The sequence below is a fragment of the Pezoporus wallicus genome, unplaced genomic scaffold, assembly GCF_028554395.1.
Source record: "Pezoporus wallicus isolate ANWC-B61680 ecotype Strahan unplaced genomic scaffold, APGP_CSIRO_Pwel_v1 contig_4309, whole genome shotgun sequence".
Lineage (NCBI taxonomy): Eukaryota > Metazoa > Chordata > Aves > Psittaciformes > Psittacidae > Pezoporus > Pezoporus wallicus.
Window position 1 is genome coordinate 637,713 of NW_026638191.1, and position 18,992 is coordinate 656,704.

The following is an 18,992-nucleotide window of genomic DNA, read 5'->3' on the forward strand; positions in this document are numbered from 1 at the left end:
GGTAACAAAAGCATCACTGGGATCCCTGGGCAGCAGCAGTGGTGGCCTTGAGCCTCCACTCCTCACAGGTACCTAAAGGGCACTTCTGAGGACCAGGCAGGCTGGGTACTGCAGTCAAGCTACCATGGGGCTGGGCAGCATCCCTAAGTGAGGTGCTGGGGATGGCACTTCTCAGCCACCTGAACTGAGAACAGGCAGCCCTGTGCAGCGAGGCAGGAAGGTTCTGGGGACTGGTTCTCCTCTGAGCTTGCTGTGTTCCAAATGGGATGAATATTTGCCTTCTCTGTGTTCAGGGCTGAAGCTCCCTAAACGCACTGCAGGAATGCTTGATAAACAAGCAGTAAACTATTCATTGCCCCAGTGATGGATGCCTTGCAGGGATTAGAGGGGGAAAATGAAGTCAGCATTTGCAAAGAGCAGTGAGGAAATGAATGTTCTGCATTTAGCATTTCCAAGCAAGGGACCGCGGCAGGGAGGTGGAAGGACTGGGAGCTGGGTCTCCTTGGGAAGCCCCCGCTGGGCCACTGGTTGTCAAAGCAAAGAGATGAGGTGGAAAAACAGCTCATTCTTCACTCTGCACCAGTCAAGACTGAAAACCGAAGTCAGCCTTAGCCAGGAAGCAGCACTTGCCCACACGAGGCTGCAAACGTGGGCAGTTATTGCTCTCTGGTGGTGAGATGGGCTATGGAGGAGAGCTGCTGCTGCTCCTGCTGCTTTCAGAAGGCTCCTCCGTGCCTCCTGCTCCTCCCGCTTGCCCCACAGAGGAGTTTGTGCTTCTCTCCAGCCATGTAGGTCAGGGCACTTGAAGGCAGCTTGCTTGCTGCCTGTAGGCTGCTGGCTCCTCCTGGGGCTGGCAATGGCCAATGCAAAGGCTTTGCAGCTGCCTCTCCCCAACAGAAGTCCCCCTGTGTCCCATCAGCACCCCTGCCCAGGGACTGGATGTGTGCCACACAGCATCATCAAGTCCAACTGTTAACCCAGCACTAAGTCCACCATTAAACCATGTCCCCAAGCATCACATCTACACATCTTTCCAATACCTCCAGGGGTGATGACTGCACCACTTCCCTGGGCAGCCCAGTCCAGCGCTCTTTTGCCATGAAGGACCCGCAGTGTGCTCATGCTTTCGAAGCTGAAAGCACACATGGGCTGTGGGGCAGAAGAGCCACCACAGCTGCTCCAACATCACTGCTGAGCTGAATGGCAGGGCTGAAGTGAGGGTGGGCTCTGCCTGTCCCCAAGCTGCTGCCCACCTGCATTCAGGGCTTGTCCACAGCCCCTTTCACTTCTCCTTTCCCTAATTCTGCCTCTCACTGCCACAGGCTTTGGTGGTGCTTTGTACCAAAGAGGTCCGTGGCTTTACAGAGGTATGGGTCACAGACCTCTGCAGAGCAGACGGGACAGAGAACAGGTAAGAATAAATAAAGGAGTTGCTATTCAAGTTAAAACACAGTTGGCTTGGGCTGAGCTGCCCCATGGGACCTGAGGTGTGTGTGGCAGCTGGCACATGGCAGCACTTTCTTGTCCCCACCCAGGCAGGCACCCCCACTCCAATTGCCATCTGTTGCTCATCTCCACTGCACTGCAGGTGCCAGCACTGCTGCCCGGTCCCCATCCTGCCCCGATGCCCAGCCTTGATGTACATCCCTGCTCCTGGAAAATGAGGGCAGGGTTCCAAGCACTTCACCCCTTGTCTGTCAGGGACAAGAAGACCAAACACTGCGGCTCCTTAGGATGCGATGTTCTCCAGGGCTGGTTGTCCTGCAGAGCACATGGACCCATGCCAGTGGCACAGCACGATGCTGTGTGACAGGTCACAGTGGAGTCCCCAGGTTGTGGTCAGTCAGACGACGTGGCCACCTTCACTCAGCCACCTGGGCCGGAACGTGGCACAGCCTGCTGTGCCCTCAGGTCCCTGCAGGGCACCAGGGATGTCACCCAGCTTGGTGCGGATGAGGCCCTGCAGCCCCTGGTCACCCAGCTCGGTTGCAGCGGCGAGCGCCAGGAGGAAGTAGGCTGCTGCATCCTGTTCATCCTAATGGTAAAGGACAGGGCAGGCGTTAGGAAGTGGTTTAATTGAGGGTCACAGGGAATAAGGGAGCTGGAGTAGAGCCCAGTGGTTCCAGGCAGAACACGGTGACACCTGACTTCATTGAAATGGGGCTCCATACAGCCACAGCCAAGTGCCAGTGCCTCTTTCCAAATCATTTTTCCTGCATTGTGTGCATTCATTCTAAAGCTGCACATAGGATGGAGAGTCACAGGATGCAGCTGCCTACATGTGCAGATGTGATATTCTTACCTCTGTCAAGACCAGAGTGCTCAACACAGCATCACGGAAAGGTTTCCTACCTTCAGTTTGTGCAGGGTCAGGTTGCCAAGGTGGCAATACACCTTGCAGTAGTACAGGGCCTCTCCAGAACACTGCAGCAAGGGGGGACGCAAGGCAAGGGTCTTTAGGTAGCAATCTTCTGCCATCTCATACATATGCAGGAAATAGTAGACTGTAGCCAGGCGGTGGAATGCAACCAGCTCTTGTAATTGATCTCCTGGAAAAGAGTTGCTGATAGTCTCCCTGCAACAGCTCACCACACATCCCATGCTGAGCTGCTTGGGGGTGCATTTGCTCAAAAGCCTGAGGCATGGGTATCTTCCTAAGGAGACACTGCATTAGTAGGTAGTTCAGAGAAAACAGAGCCATGGGCAGGGGTGCCGATACCAACGCTGGACAGATTGTCCAAGGAGTAAATCATTCAACCAGGGGATTTCTTTGGTGCTGCAAAGGGGCTATTATGGGACTGGCTCCATCTCAGACATTTATGCTGGCGTTTTGCCCATTCAAACTATTTTTGTAATGGGAAAGGATGAGTTTATCAGAAGAGCCAGGGCAGAGAGGAACTGTTCAGTCCTGTGCCTTCACCAGACTTCCCGTGCTCCGGTGTAGCAACAACCCTGCACTCAGGCAGTCCCAGCACCATAGCAAAGCACTCCCATGTGGCTGTCATGCAGCTTAAAAGGGAAGCAGTCTTAAAAAGATGTTACCAGTTAGGATAAGAATAGGTCCAGCAGTCTCCTGAGAGCAGGAGATCCCCCTTTCACATGCACAATGTTCCCACGCAGAAGGACAACCCCATCTGCAGGGAACAGCAGCCCCCGTGCCCTGTGGGTGTGCATCACTTACCGACCCTGATGCTCAGCCTGGCTGCCAGTGTGGCAAACTCCAGAGCCTTCTCGTAGCCCTGCAGCCTGATCTGCAGCTCGGTCAGCTTATTGAAGAGCCGCAGCTCTGTCTTAGAGGCCTTTAGTTTTCTGGCCAAGGGCACAGCACCTCCCTGAGGAGAGAAGACAGTGAGTCCCGGCTGTTCTTGGAGGTATCGGTTCAGCACTGCCCGCAGAGGGGTGATAGAGCAGCAGGACATGGAACAAGTGCTTGACATAGCAGGCAGATGATGGAGGGGTTGAGTTTCAGGTCCTAGCTCCCTCTTTCCCTTGCAAATAGGTTTCATATCCCAGAGCGTGGTTCTCAAAACCTGAGCCTCACACCTCTGCCCTTCCTTAGGTGCCTGATATTCTGACCCTGAGCACGTCCCCAGGAGCAACCAGCTCACACCTAACACTGCCAGGATTTATAATGTAAGGATCCTGCTCCCACCTCCCAGATGATCTCTTGGGTGAGCTAAAGCCATTGCAAAGTATGCCTGCGCTCCAGGCTTCCCCCCTGCAGCAGTTTGCACTCTGGCACACTCAGAACCATCCTGGCCCTCTCCATCCCTCCAGCCTGTCCGCACAGTGCTGCAGCCAGCCCAGAGGCAAAGCTCCCCACAGCCATCACCTTGCAGGGACACAAGGACAGAAATGCTTGGGGGGGATCAGTACCCTGTAAAACTCCACTGCTCTCTCTCTGTTTCGGCTGCCATTAAAAAAGGTATCACCTGCTTTTTCATAAAGATCCATGGCCAAGGAGATGTTCTCCACTTTCAGAGCAGTCTGAATGGCTGCCTAGAAGGAAAATGAACTGGAGTGAGACTTGGAAAGAGATACCTGCACATAGAAATTTGTGTGATTAAATAAAACCAATCCATCATAAACATGAGCCCCAGTGCTCTAAACAGCATGGAGACAGGTAGGCCAGCAGGCACATATGTGTAGCTGGGTAACAGAGCGAGGACCCAAAGCATCTTCTATGTGTGTCCAGGCTGGTGCTTTGCTCAGTACCCTAGCTCAGTTCATCCTCAGCAGACTCAACCAGTTTTCTGCTGTGCTGACTCTGGGCACTTGAAAGGGTTTCCCATCTTCGAATAGAAGCTGCTCCCTGAACGGAGCCCTAAGATTTTATGACCTGCTATTCCATTTTGCAGCTCAGCTGATAAAGTAGAGCTAGAGATGGAAAGAAGAAAGTAGTCTTCTACTACAAGAAGTCTCCAAGCACTTCCCTAGCATCTTACCCCTTATCTATGTGTGTTTCAATGGGAGCCGGTCACCTGGCACTTCCAGCTTCCTTTGGCACTCCTACATCACTTTCTTACTCAATAAACTCACAGACTCTCATCCAAAAAGCCTCTAAACACAGTGTATGAAGGCAAGATAGGAAATTTAGTGCCAGATAGCGCATGAGTGTAAGGAAACAGCTCCTCCTTCTAGCAGCAGGTTTACAGTGCTCATAAGAACTTTCTCTTCCTGGTCTTCCACCTGCAAAAGGCTCCTACTAAGGAGCTATGATGGGAATGCAGCTAGACAGGATGGGTATAGGACTGCTTCAGCCACCTCCTCCATACCTGAAAGTACATTTCCACCAGCTCATCTTCCTGCATAAGATAGTAGAGCCTTCCTGCCTGCAGCCAGGCCTCTGCTGCTTTCACAGTCTCCTCAAGGTCAATGAAGATCCTTAGACTCTGTTTGGTGCAGTCCAGGGACTGTCTCAGAGCCCTGGGATGGAAACAGGGAAAAATTCATTATAGGGAAACTAGAGGACACCTCCAGCAATGAGCTGCAAAGCTACACCAGCTCTAAATTGGCAATCCTGCCTTCTCCTGCAGCTGCCAAAGGTTAGGGACAAACGGACAGCTCTGAGCAAGGTAAAACTGTGCCAGTCTCCATGCTTTAGTGCATGTGTGCATTATCACCTGGCAACCTCAGACCAGCCCAGGATCCCAGTGCTCAGCACAGCCCCAAAGTAGCTCCCAAAGGCGCTGCTCCCCACCTCTGCTTGTTTAATCTGATATAGAGGGTTTTGCCCACGTCATCTGCAAACCCTATTTGTCCCCTGCGCTAAGCCTCAAAGTCACTCCCAGCTATAAGACAGGGAGCGCTTGCACCTAAGTTTTCCATACATTATCTGGCACCCAAACCCACATCCCTGCCTAGCATCTGCCCCTCGGTGCAGCCGAAGAGGAACATCTGTGGCTACATGTGCCAGACCTCAGAGCCCCTTTCCAAGCCCTTGTCACAAGGGGACAAGCAGCAGGACAGGCCAGCAGGTTGGACACACTGCCTGCAGAAGGCAGCTGTGGCCAAGGGAGCACTGGGCACTACCCAGGACATGTTTGTTTGCCTGGTGTCTTGCCTGTTGGCAACTGGGCTCCAGCTGTCCTTGGAGCTCAGGGAATGGGGAGCTTTGTGATCTTAAATAGCATCATTCACATGACAGGTGTCTGCTTCCTAAATACCTTCCCTCTGAACTCACTGTGACCTAGCAAGGCAAGGTTAACATCCAAGTTAATGACAGCCCCTGCTCATTTGTCCTTCTGGAACATGGGAGCTAGCTCCACTACTTGACACATTTGCCTTCAAAGACTGAAGAAAGTCTGTGGTCTGTCCAAGCCTCCTTCTCTCCCCTCCCACCTAATCTAATCTGTCACCTGCATGTGTCAAGCAGGAGATTGAAAGGTGAATTGATATGGAGTCTTAAATACCTCCCTGGGGAAAATATTTCAGCAGAGATAGGAAAGACAGACTCAGCAGCTGGAGGCTGAAGCCAGACTTATTCAAATAACAGATAAGGAACCTATTTTTACTGGTGAATGGTGGTTAATCACTGGAAAAAGCCTCCAAAGGAAGTGATGAATTCCCTGTTGCTGGGTCCCCTCTGATCAAGGCTGGATGTCTCTCTGGAAAACTGTGTTTGGCCAGAACCCAGTTCTGTCACACCTAACAGCCACTGCTCCTGCTTTGGGTGAGCACGGACCCCACTCTAGCATCATCTAGCAGCCACAGACAGGACTTACTCAGGTGTGCCCAAAGCCTGGTAAAGCTGGCTGAGGGTCTGCCGGACATTGCCTTCCAGCTCCCTGTCCTGCAACTGCTGTGCCAAAGATACCCAGTGCTCATGGTAGGTGATGCAGGCCTGGAGACTGGGGGACACTTTGCTGTAGAAATGGCAGAGAGACTCAGTGATGTGAAGCTGACCTGCATGGTACAGGGAAGGGAAAAGGACAGGTCAGGGGACTGTGTTAGGGTGCTGCACACAGAGCTGAATGCTGCCTTGGCTCCCGCCAGCATGGCTGTACTCACTCCTCACGTTATGCCACTTCAGGGCAAAAACCAACGCCAGTTCATAACAGAGTTTGCCATCCTCCATCCTCTGCCTGTTCACCATGGCCAGTGCTAGCCACAGCAGCACACGCACAAACTCCATCTCCAGGTCTTCGTTGCCCTGGAGCTCAGCGTAGAGCTGAGCCGACTGGAGCAGGTAGAGCTCAGAGAGCTGGTTCGCCCCATGCGAAAGGCTCAGCTGCCCGAGGTTGGCCAGGGCGATAGCCTGGTTCCTCTTGTTCCCAGTCTCCTTGGCTTTCTGCAGGGCCCGCAGGTAGTTCTCTGCAGCCTTTTGTACCTGCCCTTCTCCTTTGAGGGCAATGGCCAGCAGATTGTGCACCGCTCCACCCTGAGTCACGCTGTCTGTCCCATGCAGAGAGTGCAAGAGCTGCCACATGATGTCTGCGGCGGGTCCCGGCTGGCTGTGCAGGAGATACATCCACCCCAATGACAGGGAAGACTCAAAAGCCTCCTCCTCTCCCATCAGTCTACTGAGGGTTACAGCCATGGCTGCGTAGCAAACCGCCCCATCCAACACACCATGCTGGAGGTACATCCTGGACAAGATGGTACACAGCGTCCTCTGGATGGGCACCGCTCTGCTCTCACCACAGAAATGCAGTGCTTGCTTGAGATAGAAACAGGCCAGTGATGGGATGCTGCTCCTCTCCAGCTGGCTTCCCAGGAGTTTGGAAGTATTTTGGAGGATAAAGCCAGCTCTCCAAGTGGGTGTCGGTGTCCCCTTGATGCCAGTGGGAACAAACAGCCTGGCGGAGGCCAGTGCGATATTTGGCAAATACTTCTTGTCATACAGGTAGCTCAAGATGGGGGTGGCATCCAGTGGCATAGAACTAGTGTCTGGGCTGACTAAAGTGGTGGTGAGACACTGAAGATGCTCGGTAAAGGGCAGCACTTCATCATTTTTGCCCAGTTGTAGGAAGAGCTTGACAATAAGGAAGCAGACCCTTGCCTCTAAGGGAGCATTACCCACAGCAATGGCTTCCCTCAGGACATACATCATAACCTCCAGCTCGTTCTCAGAGCTGAAAGAGCGGCCAGGCAGGCAGACAAGCAAGGCCACCATTTTTCCCAGCAGGGAGGAGAACTTGTGCTTCATGTTCTGCTTCAAGTAGATGGAGGCAAGGTTCACATGCAATGCAGCCAATAGGGGCAGGTCCCCAAAACCCCTGTCCAGGACGCTCATGGCTTCCTCAAAGTAGACTCGAGCCTGGGAGAACTTGACCTTTTTGATGCAAAGCTTACCCAAGAGGAAACAGAGCCTGACATGAGCCCAAACTGAATGAGTTCTCTTGGCCCAGTTCCTGGATGCCTCAAGGTACAAGATCAGTTCATCCTCATCAGAGAAACCATAAAAAGTGGAGTTGAGAAAGGAAAAACTGAGATCATAGAGGCTTTGAAAACTGGGCACGTAACTGTCTTGGTTAAGGAAGGTCAATATGGGGTCAAATACATCAGCGTCTTCCATGTGTCCAGCATTCAAGTCAATGAAGAACTTGGGATCATCAAAGTCATCCAGCTTCTCCAGGAGAACATCTTCTAGTGTATGAGGGGCTGATTCACTCCCTGGGCTAGACAGCTCAGAGGTGCTATTGGTAGCCAACTCATTTATTTCCTCCCAGGACTGGAGCAGCTGGATATCTTTACAGCCACGGAGAACAGCCTCTGGAAGGGACAGGCATCATAGTGAGATGTTTCCCCATGTCAAAATTCACCCTCAGAATCAACAGAAAAGCATTCCATTATGTCCCTTCCACGTACTCACCTGAAGGCACTTTCGGGAACATGGCTGTAGGTTCAAAACCATCTACACAAAGAGACAAACAGGAAACAAAAAGCAAGGAGCTTTCTAGGCACTGCCCAGCACTGCTCCCCATGGGCAGCCATATGGCTGGATATGTAAGGAGAGGGGAGACTCACCCAGCCGGTACACAGAGGTGATGTCCGTGCGTGCCAGGTCACTGAGGAGGGTGGTGAAGTGCTGCTCACCACCATTGCAGGGGATGCGCAGGAGCGGGGACTTTTCTTCCTCGTTCAGAAACACCAAGCCTTTTCCCCTAGGTTGAGGCAGACATCATGAGAAAACAGTCAGTGCCTGCCCATCCCCTGACACTACAGCTCCCCCGTAGGCTGGGCTGGGCTTTCCCACTCCTCCTCTTCCTCCCACCAGAAAAGCTCTGCTGCTGATGAATACAGTCTGGACACCTTCCTCATCAAGGCTCCCAGATCCATGTTCTTATGGAGGAACCTATGGGTATTAGAGGGAGTAACATATTGGTCTTTTTCCTCTCCAGAAGCCCTTTCTAGATCAGAGCATCATCTGAGCTCTCTGTTCTCTGTAGAATGAGAGAAAAGTGCCAAAGACTTACCCTGAGTGAGCATGACCCAGGAAACCCAGCAGACCTGGCAACAGGTTAGGACCTCTTCCTCCCACATACACTCTTGGAGGAGAAGCCTTTTTGGATGGGTACTGAACCTAACCTATGTCTTTAAGCCACCAATAAAGGCAAATGCCCAGCTCATCAGCATGGGGTTGTGTCACCCTCCCTCCCTGGACAACTTCTGTCTGTGCCCTGGGAGGGTGTTTAATTCTGCTCAGTGAGGAACTGTGCCAGCGGTTGTTTGCCTCCACCTCCCACAGAAAGCAAAGGGGCAGAAGGAAGCAAAGCAGGACTTGTTTTTTTGGCAGTGATCGCTCCCCCCACCCTTGTCACACTCAGAGCTCCTCAGACAAAGCCACGAAGTCAAGAACATTTCTAGGTGGAACTGTGAAGCCAGTTTGTCTGGTACACAGATGTCCTGGGCTTCCTTAGCATGAAGCCAGGCTTAGCCCAGGGCCAGATCTGTTCCTCTCCAAGAATCACCTGAGAGAAGTGAAATATGGTTGCTTTGTCTGAGCAGAGCCTCCTGCAGCCTGTTGGCAGCAGAGCCTTGCCGAGGCTTCCGGACAGACCTCAAATGAATCCTCTGTGAAGGTCTTGCAAAGCAAATCACCTGCCCTGGACTCTCGCATAGCCTTGAGTTGGGACTTGAAGTCTTCCCTTCATTTTCTCCTGAGTTTAATTTAATTGACATGGTAGCAGTAAACTTACAGAGGTTCACAAGCCTTGGGACTTATGTATTGAGTTGGGACAAATCCAATGCTCCCACTGCTGAGGGATTTGCCCACAAACCACGGGAGTCCTGGAATGAAGAAGCCAATGACTTCTATGCTGTCTCCTTTGGAGAAACTCAGTTCATCCCATGCTGCTCCTCTGTGGTCCTTTGTGGCTGTGCACCTGCCTTTGACTGGGAAACCAAGGCAAAAAAGGGCATTTCAGTGTAAGGCCACTGTCAAAACCTCCTCGCTGGAGAAGGCTTGGGCAAGGAGACACTGATTGCAGCTTGAGAAGGCTACCTCCCTGTCCCCTAAGATTTATTGTGCTCTCAGGGTCACATCTCTTCTTGAGAAGAGGATTTTAATAAAATACACAAAAGCCACAGACAAAAGCCACATAGCCAAATACTGAAACCTCTGAGAGCTGCAGTATGGAAGGTGTCTGGAAACAAGAAGCTTCATAGAAGCTGAACTGTCTCAGCTCTCTGCCAGGAGCGAAATCTTTGACAGTACAAATGTCCATCACACTACATGCCAAATTCACACCTGCAGTGACTTCTCAAGTCCAGCATGCACTGAACAATGCCCATGTGTGGGCAGGAATGGCCTGGAGAATGATGGGCACAGATTTCATATGCACATTGGTGGGAGACTAATTACATAAAACTTCAGTTCTGAAAGAATTAGCGGCAAAATTACAGTAGAACAGAAAACCCATTGGCAGGAGGATACCACCAGCAGCCCTTTGTACTCTGTACTGCTCAGATCTTCCTTCTAAGTACATGCAATTTGCAAGCTCTGGTCTCCATTCAAGAGAGGCCAAAGATGCTGTTTTCCCTTAAAGCATCTTGCAATGGAGTGTCATCAGATCAGGAGATGGGTCCTTTGCATTTGTGGCCAAACCCAGGTTTGCAAGAGCTGTACCCTTCCCTGGGAAGGGCAGCTGTGTTACACAGGTGTCACTCACCAATTGGCTCAGTGCTTGTCCCACTGATCTCCTGGGAGATGCCAAAACTCACAGCATAGTTCCTCAGGAACCACCTGCAAAGCAAAAGGGAACCACACTGCTTCTCTCCGAGCAGCCCTGCCCTCAGGCCAGCACCAGAGATGGTTTCATGCAAGCAGGACAGACGTTCTGTCCCCTGGGAGTGCCAGAGCTGCTATGGAGCATGGCCAGTCTAGTAATTCCTTGTAATGGTGTTACTGGGCATGGGAGGCTGTTTGCATCTCACAACTGCAGCCTTACACCCCATGGTAAGAGCAGGATAAGAGCAGCTGAGGGTGTCTTTGAGGCTCATCCATGTGTCCAACATGAAGCCACACTTTGACTGGATAAGTCTTGGGTTATGCTTTTTCTCCCAGTTATTTACACATAAATCTAAATAATCTTATGACCTAAATCAATATCATACAAGAATGGTATCAAGTATGAACTTGCACCGTCCCTTTAACAGGACCTGAATTGGTTCCAGTGGTTGTCTTTATGCACAATGTATATCCTCACAGAACTGTGCAGCTCTTGACCACTGCTGGAGGCAAGAGCAACTTCTCATTCCAGGCTTGGTGCCAGCTCATGCATGAGGATCAGGGAAGAATCTTGGCTTGAGCTCTGTTAATTGTCCAGTCTACTTACTGGTAAAATGGGTGAGGTATTGGCTCTAGAGCTGTCACAGGCACCAGGCCTCTCTGACCCGTCAGTAAGGACGTCCCTTCCCACTTGGACTCCTCTCCAACATTCTTCACGTGGATCAGCTCGTTCTTGCAGAGCTGCAGGGCTTCCTCTCCCTCCTGCTCCGGCTGCTCCGGAGCACCAGGAACTGCTCTGGAAAAAAAGTTACCTGCAGATAGAAAGAGTCATGCCCAGGTCAACAGCATGAGTGCAAGACAGCCCAGCACAGGGCTACAACACAGCCCAGAGGAGATGCTTTTGAGGAAGTCCCTACATATGCAGTCCCTCTCACCTTCCTGCAGTAGCAGACCCATATATATGGTGGCCAAGCGATCTTCATCCACAGTAACTCTGATCTCCGTGTCCTCCATCAGAGCACAGTTTAGCCAGTACTCCTGGTCAAAGAGAAGCTGTTCCAGGCAGCTGCCCACATACCCTATGAAACCAAGAGGGAAAGTAGTGTTAGCATTCTCCTCCATGGGGCAGGATGAAGTGCTCTTTGGATGTCTCCCAGCCTGCCAGCTGCAACCATGCTGTGAGGCAACAGCCTCTAATTCTGTCTCCATCCCCAAGATTCCATAGAGGGATTACCCAGAAGGCATCCTCCTGGGTCTTGTTCACTGATGCAGACAGTGGTTTCATAAATCTGTAGATGGACACCAAGGCTTTCTAATTAATATTCTTCATCTGTCCACCCTGTTACATTACTGGTTTTGTGACAGACTATCTTCTCTAAAACTCCTTCTCACACTGTCTGTTTAGATCTCCCACACCTTGGAAACACTACCTAAAGTCAGATACGTGGAAAACTTCCAGACTTCTTCCAGGGTTTTGAAGGTGAGGATGAACCGATCCTCCTGTGCCTGCATGCAGACCAGCCGGGCTGACAGCTCCTGAAGATGGAAGACAAATGAAGATTAAGGGACAGTCCTGGGACTCTGTCAGGGGGTCTCCTTTCTCAGTGTGGAAATAATAATACTCCCTGGAATGAGACTAAGCCCTCATTTATTACCGTAGTTGAGACCAAAGCTATGTGATTTATTTGCCTGGGGTTAAGGGGTGGTGCTGCAGTCAACAGCTCCAGGCAGCTCAGAGCCTCCAATATGAGGCTCCTGACATGAGGCTCAGCTTTGCATCTGCCTCTCACCTGTTATGAGTTCATTTCCCCCATCATTCCACTCCCTTACAGAGTCCCCATGTGCAGAACATACCCTGCAGCAGCCTTGGAGGAACTTTCTCTCTCGGCTGGGTTTGGTATCCCACCATCACGCATCCCATCACACCAGGACCCTCCCAGTATACACTCTGCCCTGCCAGGCTGGGACGCTTACCTTGAACAGGGCACAGACATCTCTGTCGTCACTCTCTAGGGCCCACAGCTTCTTTCTGGCTGCTTCCTGGAGCTGGGAATTGAGGCACCGGGAGGAGCGGCTCTCAACGGAGAAGAAGAGCGAAATCTCTTGAAAAGGAAATGTGCAGGGATAAGGGGGAGAAGGAGCTCCATGCACACAGAGCTGCCTCCCTGCAGCCAGCCCCGCCAGTGCCTCCAGCCTGGTTGTGATGCTCAAACAACACAAACCCGACCCCTCAACCCCCTTCAGCAGCAAAGCTGAGGAACGCAAGGGATGACAGGGGGTCTGTTAACTGCAGTGCCAGGCCTTGCTGCATTCAACCACAGAAATACGGGCGATGCCAAATGCAGCATCTTACCTTGTGGAAAGCCCTCCCTGACAGCCAGCAGCACCAAGGGGGTGTCTGGAGAACCTTCTGCTGCCTCAGTAGTGGGGTTGCTTGGATCTGATGCCTCAGTCTTACCTAGCAAGGGGGGCACACACAGAAGAGCTGCTGTCAAATTTTGTGGCAGAGGTCTAGGATATTCTGCTGTCGTGGTTGAAGCCCAGCTGGTAACTCTGAACCCAGGACATCTGCCTAACCACACCACCTGAAAGCAAAGCCCGTGGGTTGCAGTGCAGATCTGGCTGGGGGTTGTCTGAGTCTCGTATCACCTAAACTCACGCTCAAGGTTGGAGTCAAGATCCATGGGACTGGTGTCTCCTAACTACATGATACACTTGAGACTGACTTACTTCCAGTGCTGGAGTAGCTTTGAAGTGAGGGGACCTTCCTTACTTGCTCTTGGGACAGACCCTCACTGAGCAGATCTGGCAGAATGGGTCACCCCTGACACAGAGTATTTTGGAGGAGGCCTCAGAGTAAGGGAACTTCCCCAGTGCAGGAGAGTTTGCTCATCAATTTGACAGTCAAAATGAGATTTTGCTCCCTGCCTACTCTGGTCAATGTCTGAAACCCAAGCTGCATTCTCTGTGCTTCACACACCGTCAGCTATTGCCATAAAGGATTCAGGAACTGAAAGCTCAGCTGGTTAATTGTGCTAATGAAGGCTGAGGCACATAAAAATCCAGCTTGCTCTTCCACAGCTGTATTGGCTGTGGAGGGGTAACAAGACTAAAAACCAATTTCTGTCAGTAATCAGATTGGACTTGTAAGACAAACACATACCTGGAGATCTGGAGCTGGAACATGCAGCGGCTTTCGTAAGTCACTTTTGTGACCATAACTACACTCTACCATTGTTTTTAATGAGCCAGCTTTGCAAATCAGTCAAATAAACTGTTATTTGCACACAGAATTATAATCCTTGTTTATAGTTAGCAGTAGAAAAGAATGGCCCAAGGCTGGACCTGTAATGAATGAGCTTTTCTTTGAAAGAAAAGGCTCTACATTTCTCAACAGCTGATCTGAACACACTTAACAAAGGACTTCATCCAGCAACTCACATCCCTTCTACACATAGGGGAAACAGAGATGTGGAAGCAAAATGAGCCGGAGGCAGAGCTAAATGTGAGCTGGCTCCTAGAGCTGGGCTGGATGGGGCTGCTCCATCCCTCTCTCACCTCCCTGCCTCCCGGCAGACCCTGATGGGCAGGAGCTGGGTCCCCCTTCCCCAAGGACAGGTACCTGATGCCATGGTCTTGTCCCGCCACCATTTTCCCTTGTGCTGCAGGCGGTCCCAGTGGGGCAGGAGCACGGGCGAGTGGGGACAGCAGGAATCACACTCTTCCTCTGGGAAAGACAGGAGGTGGGGAGAAGCATTCGGATCCTTGGCAGGATGCTCCTTGCCCAAGAGGTCTCCACAGGTTGTGTCAAAGGAGGAGGCAGGACGGACACTGCTGCCTGTGGCATGACAAAGCATGCTGGTGGGTCTCCACAGAGCCAGGCAGGGACCAGGGCTCGCTTGGGTGAGAGGAGGAATGGGTTTCCTCCAGCGGCACGCACCGATTTGGTGTTTATTTCTGTTTGGGCCAGGCTCAGAAAGGGAACTGGGAGCTGTTTCAAGAGACCAACTGCAGCTGCTGGCGAGAAGTTGTCCCCAGTCGTGCCAGTGACTCATTTACGTCCCCGGTGCTGAAATGTTTTGTAACGGGGGGCAGGAAACAGCCCCAGCCCAGAGCCAGGGCCAGGTCCCAGCACTCAGAGCTGTGGTGCTTGTGGCACCCACTGGCATCGGCTCTCCTGGGGACACATGGCTACAGCCGCTGGCCCTGAGCCACCTCCCTCCTGCAGCCCATTAGCACAGCCCTGTTAGATCATTTGGGCATTCAGCATGGGAATTACTCCTCTGGGGCTGGCAGCACCCCACGGGCTCTGCAAGCTTTGCGGTGTTGGGTGCTCCTGGGCAGCAGTGGCAGCAGGACACGGGTGGCAAGGGGGCTTCTGAAAAGCCAACACCATGGGAATAAACCACCCCTCTCCCTTAGTCGTCCTCTCCCGTCCCTGGCCAAAGTGCCCTGCCTCGTTCCCCACACCCCCAGATCTAGTGACACAAGTGCCCAGCAAGAGGAGGGGACACCAGTGGCCATCTCGGGAAAGGCAGGCAAGCAGCAAAAGGGAGCCAGTGCTCAGCTCCCCAGTGGCCCCATCAGTGGTGTGAGCTTTGCAGCCACAGGTCCCGCAGTCCTGCCATGGCATCCTCAGGGACAGCTTACCTGTGCATCCCAGGGACAGGTCCTGGTGCCAGGGGATCTCAAGGCAGCAGCCCATGTGTCCAGCAATACCCGAGCCCCAAGCTGGGGGCTGGCAGAGCGCTGGCAGGGGGGGAGTGTACTGCTGGGCACCGTGGCTCAGCCCTGGCCACAGACACAATGCACAATGTGCCTTTTGAGCGGCACCGTCTGTCCGCGAGGCGGGGGCGATGGGCACAGAGCACAGAATGGCTTGGGTTAGAACCACAGCATCATAGCATCATTTAGGTTGGAAAAGCCCCTTAAGATCGAGTCCAACCATTAACCCAGCACTGCCAATACGCTAACCGCTAAACCATGTCCATGTCCCTCAGTGCCACATGCACACATCTTTTAAATGCCTCCAGGGATGATGACTCCACCATTTCCACTTAAAGACTTTGTTCCAAGCCCCCTGCCATGGGCAGGGACACTTTCCACCAGACCAGGTTGCTTCAAGCTCCTGTGTCCAACCTGGCCTTGAACACTGCCAGGGATGGGGCAGCCACAGCTTCTCTGGGCACCCTGTGCCAAGGCCTCACCACCCTCACAGGGAAGAATTTCCTCCTTAAATCTGATTTAAATCTCCCCTCTTTCAGTTTAAGACCATTTCCCCTTGTCCTGTCACTATAGGCCCTAGTAAAAAGCCTCTCTCCACCCTTCTTATAAGCCCCCTTTAGGTATTGAAAGGTTGCAGTAAGGTGTCCCTGGATCATTCTCTTCTCAGCTTTTCTTCCTAGGAGAGGGGTTCCAGCCCTCCAATCATTTTCATGGCCCTCTTCTGGATCCCCTCTGACAGGTCCATGCCTTTCTTGTGCTGGGGGCCGGAGCCGGATGCTGTACTCTGGGAGGGGGTCTCATCCCACCGACTGGCGTTGCTACCCTGTGCTGGCCCCACCATTGCCATTACCCTGGGCTCCTGGGAGCGTGTCACCCAGCCCACGTGGCACATTCCTGTCATTCCTCCTGACAGCCAAGGCATGGGAAGCCCAATGGTCTGCCCCAGCTTCCTGCTGGGCTCTCTGGAGAGCGTCAGCACTGATCTCCCCCACCTCCTAAGGCAGCCGTGATCCTGATCACACTGCAAGCACCCGCCTTACCTGCAGAGCTGCCCCGCTGGGGCTCGTCCAGCATCCTCCATCCAGGGCTGGCCGTTTCTGGACCACCTTCCTCCCGGCCGAGCTGCTGCTCTCCCTGTTTCACAGCGAGGGTGGCTGACAGCACTGCCTGCTCCACACCAGCCTCAGCAGAGCAGGGCTATGGCCAGGCAAGCCACAGGTGAGTTCTCTGCAAGCACAGACACTGTGGATTCCTGCAGGGCTAGCGGGGCTCATCTCATCTCTGGGATCAGAACTGTCTGAACCCCAGGTGTGAACACCAGGAGGGACTGATCTGGTTGCTGTTTGGAATCCTTTGGGCTGCACAGGATGAACTCATTCCCTCTTTGCTCACAAGCTCTGACCTTCCCCAGCATGCAGGACCAGGACTCAGGACCGGCTGTGTGCTCTCACTGTGCTATGGGTGACCGGTGTCTGCAGAGGATCCTTGGGCAGAGCAACACAGCCCCTGCAAAATAAAAACCAAAAGGTCTAGGGACAGAAGTCACAGACAGGGAGGTCTTCAGCAACCAACAACCAGCCAATGCCGGTGCCACCACAGCAGTGACTTGCTTGCTGTGGAGTGCTCCAGGAGCATTGCTGGCTCCTCTCAGCCATGCGTCCCAATGCACGACAAGGCCTTGAGCTTCTCCAGAGTAGCGAGTAATTACCCCAGTGAGCAGTTTTTCACCAGACAGATTCCTGTGCCATGACGGGGGCTGCCTGGCACCGCTGCAACACCCCTAAAGCAAAGCACAAGGAGTAGCTAGCTGTGGTACGGGCTGTGGCAGGATGGAGTCTGTGCTCATGGAGCTGACTGGGAAGTCTCTAATAAAAGCCTGCCTGCCCATGAGCAGCCTGAAAGCATGGGGGTTTCTCGTCATCGCCAGGAAAAAACATGTCAAAATGTTGGGGTTGGCTGGAGAAGGGAGCATCCCCCTCATCCTCCTCACTGCAGCTCACCTGACATCAGGGTACAAAGCCCTGTGGCTCTGTCCTGGTGTGCTAGTCAAGCTGATGTGTCCTGTGCAAAGCTGTGCCTCCACAGGGAGCTGCAGAAAGGTGAGTGCTGAGAGAGGCCGGCACTGTCCTCCCTGTGGCAAGGACCCTGTCTGTTCCTGTTGCACGTTGGCCCTGGAATGCTCCGAATTTAGAAAACTCCCGCAGTCGACCTAGGGATGCTCTGAAGGTGCAGGAACAGGAGGGCTCTGTGATAGAATCTGGCACATCTTTACATGAAAGATGTTGCTGTTTTGGGCCTGTGTTGTCAGTGGGGTTGGTGTTTTCAGACAAAGCTTTTTGCTTCACTCAGAATGCTGTTGGTTTTAGCGATAGCTCAGCAATTAGCATCAAATTCTTCTACCCAGTGGACAATCCTATTTCTTTTAGATCAAGTGAATGTTATGTTTCATTTCCTAAACAAGGATGGCTTTCGTTGTGGTTTTGAATCTCTTTTTGCTTTTAAGTTTACCTACGTAACCCAGCGACCAAACCCACCCCCCCTACAAGCAAAGGTATCAGGCTTCTGTTTGATCTGAAATGGAATTTTCCTTTTGGCCAGCAACTCAAAAACTTCCCGTTCCACTCCCTACCCCTCTGCTTACCCCCCATGGATCTCCTCTGCTGAAGCCCTCATCCTGGCTTCCCTAGGAAAGCCTGGTCCTAGTAAGTAGAGAAGCAATTTCCCAGGGGTCCCTGCGTGTGCTGACTCTCCAGGGTCTTTGCTCCCTTTGTGAACATGGTGCAGCCGTACCAGCCCCTTCTGCAGGCAGAGCACCAGAGCCTCCCTCTTCCCTCCCCAGGGCACAAAAAAGGAGGCAGGGTGACTGTCAGGGCACCATTGTCTGTGCAACAGAGCTGTAGGCACTGTTGGTCTCCAGGGCTGTCACACAGCAGCACATTTCCTGGTCCCAAATCCACTTTGCTAAATTCAGTGTCTGCTGTGATTTCTCCTGCCCTTCTCCGGTCAGTTCCTGGATACAAAGGACCCAAACCAAACCTATCCTTTCTCAGTGTGCCCATCACCACCTGAGCCTCAAATTCAGCCGGGACCAAAACCGCAGCCTTTCTCCCCCAACCTGTATTCACGCAGCCGTGTCCCTGCTCTGCACTGCTCCAGCCACCTCCAGCCCCTGCTCCCCGGCTGTGTCTGCTCAGCTGGGGACGAAGGGCGCAGGCATGAGACCGGCACCCAGCCCACAGCGGCTGCAAGGGCAGAGCGGTGCGAGGCTGTACTGACCTGCTCCTCCGCTCTGCTCCCCAGCACCGCTTTCCTCCAGAGCACTCTTGGCCACGAAGCTCCAGGCTCTGAGAGCCGGGTCCCCGGGGGACCGCTGCCGGTGCCGGGACGCGGCGCGGGGCTGTGTACGTGTTCGCAAGGCGGGCGAGCGTGCCCAGCGCCGCCACTCCCTTGTGAGGAAAGGAATTTCTTCCAAGAGTGCCTTATCATCTTGGGAACCTCCGCTTCCCAGCAGAGGTCAATGAGTTACCCAGAGGTATGCTATAAACAGGCTGCCAGCTCCCGGGGGGAAGCACGAACGCCCTGGAGACACCTTCAT

At 52.9% G+C, this 18,992-nt stretch overlaps 1 protein-coding gene across 3 annotated transcripts; it reads right to left on the reverse strand.

Annotated features, from left to right (window-relative positions):
* Nucleotides 1-1,412: 1,412 nt before the first annotated feature.
* On the reverse strand, nt 1,413-18,992 carry SH3TC2 (SH3 domain and tetratricopeptide repeats 2). 3 transcript variants are annotated; one of them, XM_057409798.1, is made up of 20 exons: nt 18,674-18,992; nt 16,438-16,903; nt 15,323-15,508; nt 14,295-14,399; nt 13,026-13,130; nt 12,647-12,774; nt 12,103-12,208; nt 11,608-11,751; nt 11,280-11,484; nt 10,614-10,687; nt 9,642-9,837; nt 8,470-8,606; nt 8,315-8,356; nt 6,511-8,214; nt 6,225-6,405; nt 4,776-4,926; nt 3,877-3,999; nt 3,182-3,332; nt 2,353-2,549; nt 1,413-2,035 (listed from the first exon to the last, which is right to left on the reverse strand). In XM_057409798.1, exons 2-20 carry the CDS (start codon nt 16,469-16,471, stop codon nt 1,844-1,846), a joined length of 4,161 nt encoding a protein of 1,386 aa, XP_057265781.1. In that variant the 5' UTR covers nt 16,472-16,903; nt 18,674-18,992; the 3' UTR covers nt 1,413-1,843. The 3 variants fall into 3 exon arrangements, with proteins under 3 accessions (XP_057265781.1, XP_057265782.1, XP_057265780.1); XM_057409799.1 differs by lacking the exon at nt 15,323-15,508 and having other exon boundaries at nt 18,674-18,990; XM_057409797.1 differs by lacking the exons at nt 16,438-16,903; nt 18,674-18,992 and having other exon boundaries at nt 14,295-15,664.

Bases quoted from the DNA above. Each gene is read 5' to 3' on its own strand.
- SH3TC2 (XM_057409797.1), bottom strand. From the start codon at position 14,727: ATGAGTCACTGGCACGACTGGGGACAACTTCTCGCCAGCAGCTGCAGT. The intron at 11,752-12,102 runs GTAGTGTTTCCA...TTGGTTTCATAG, and splicing joins TTCCACGTATCTGACTTTAG to GGTATGTGGGCAGCTGCCTG. The intron at 6,406-6,510 runs GTGAGTACAGCC...TGTACCATGCAG, and splicing joins GAAGTGGCATAACGTGAGGA to GTCAGCTTCACATCACTGAG.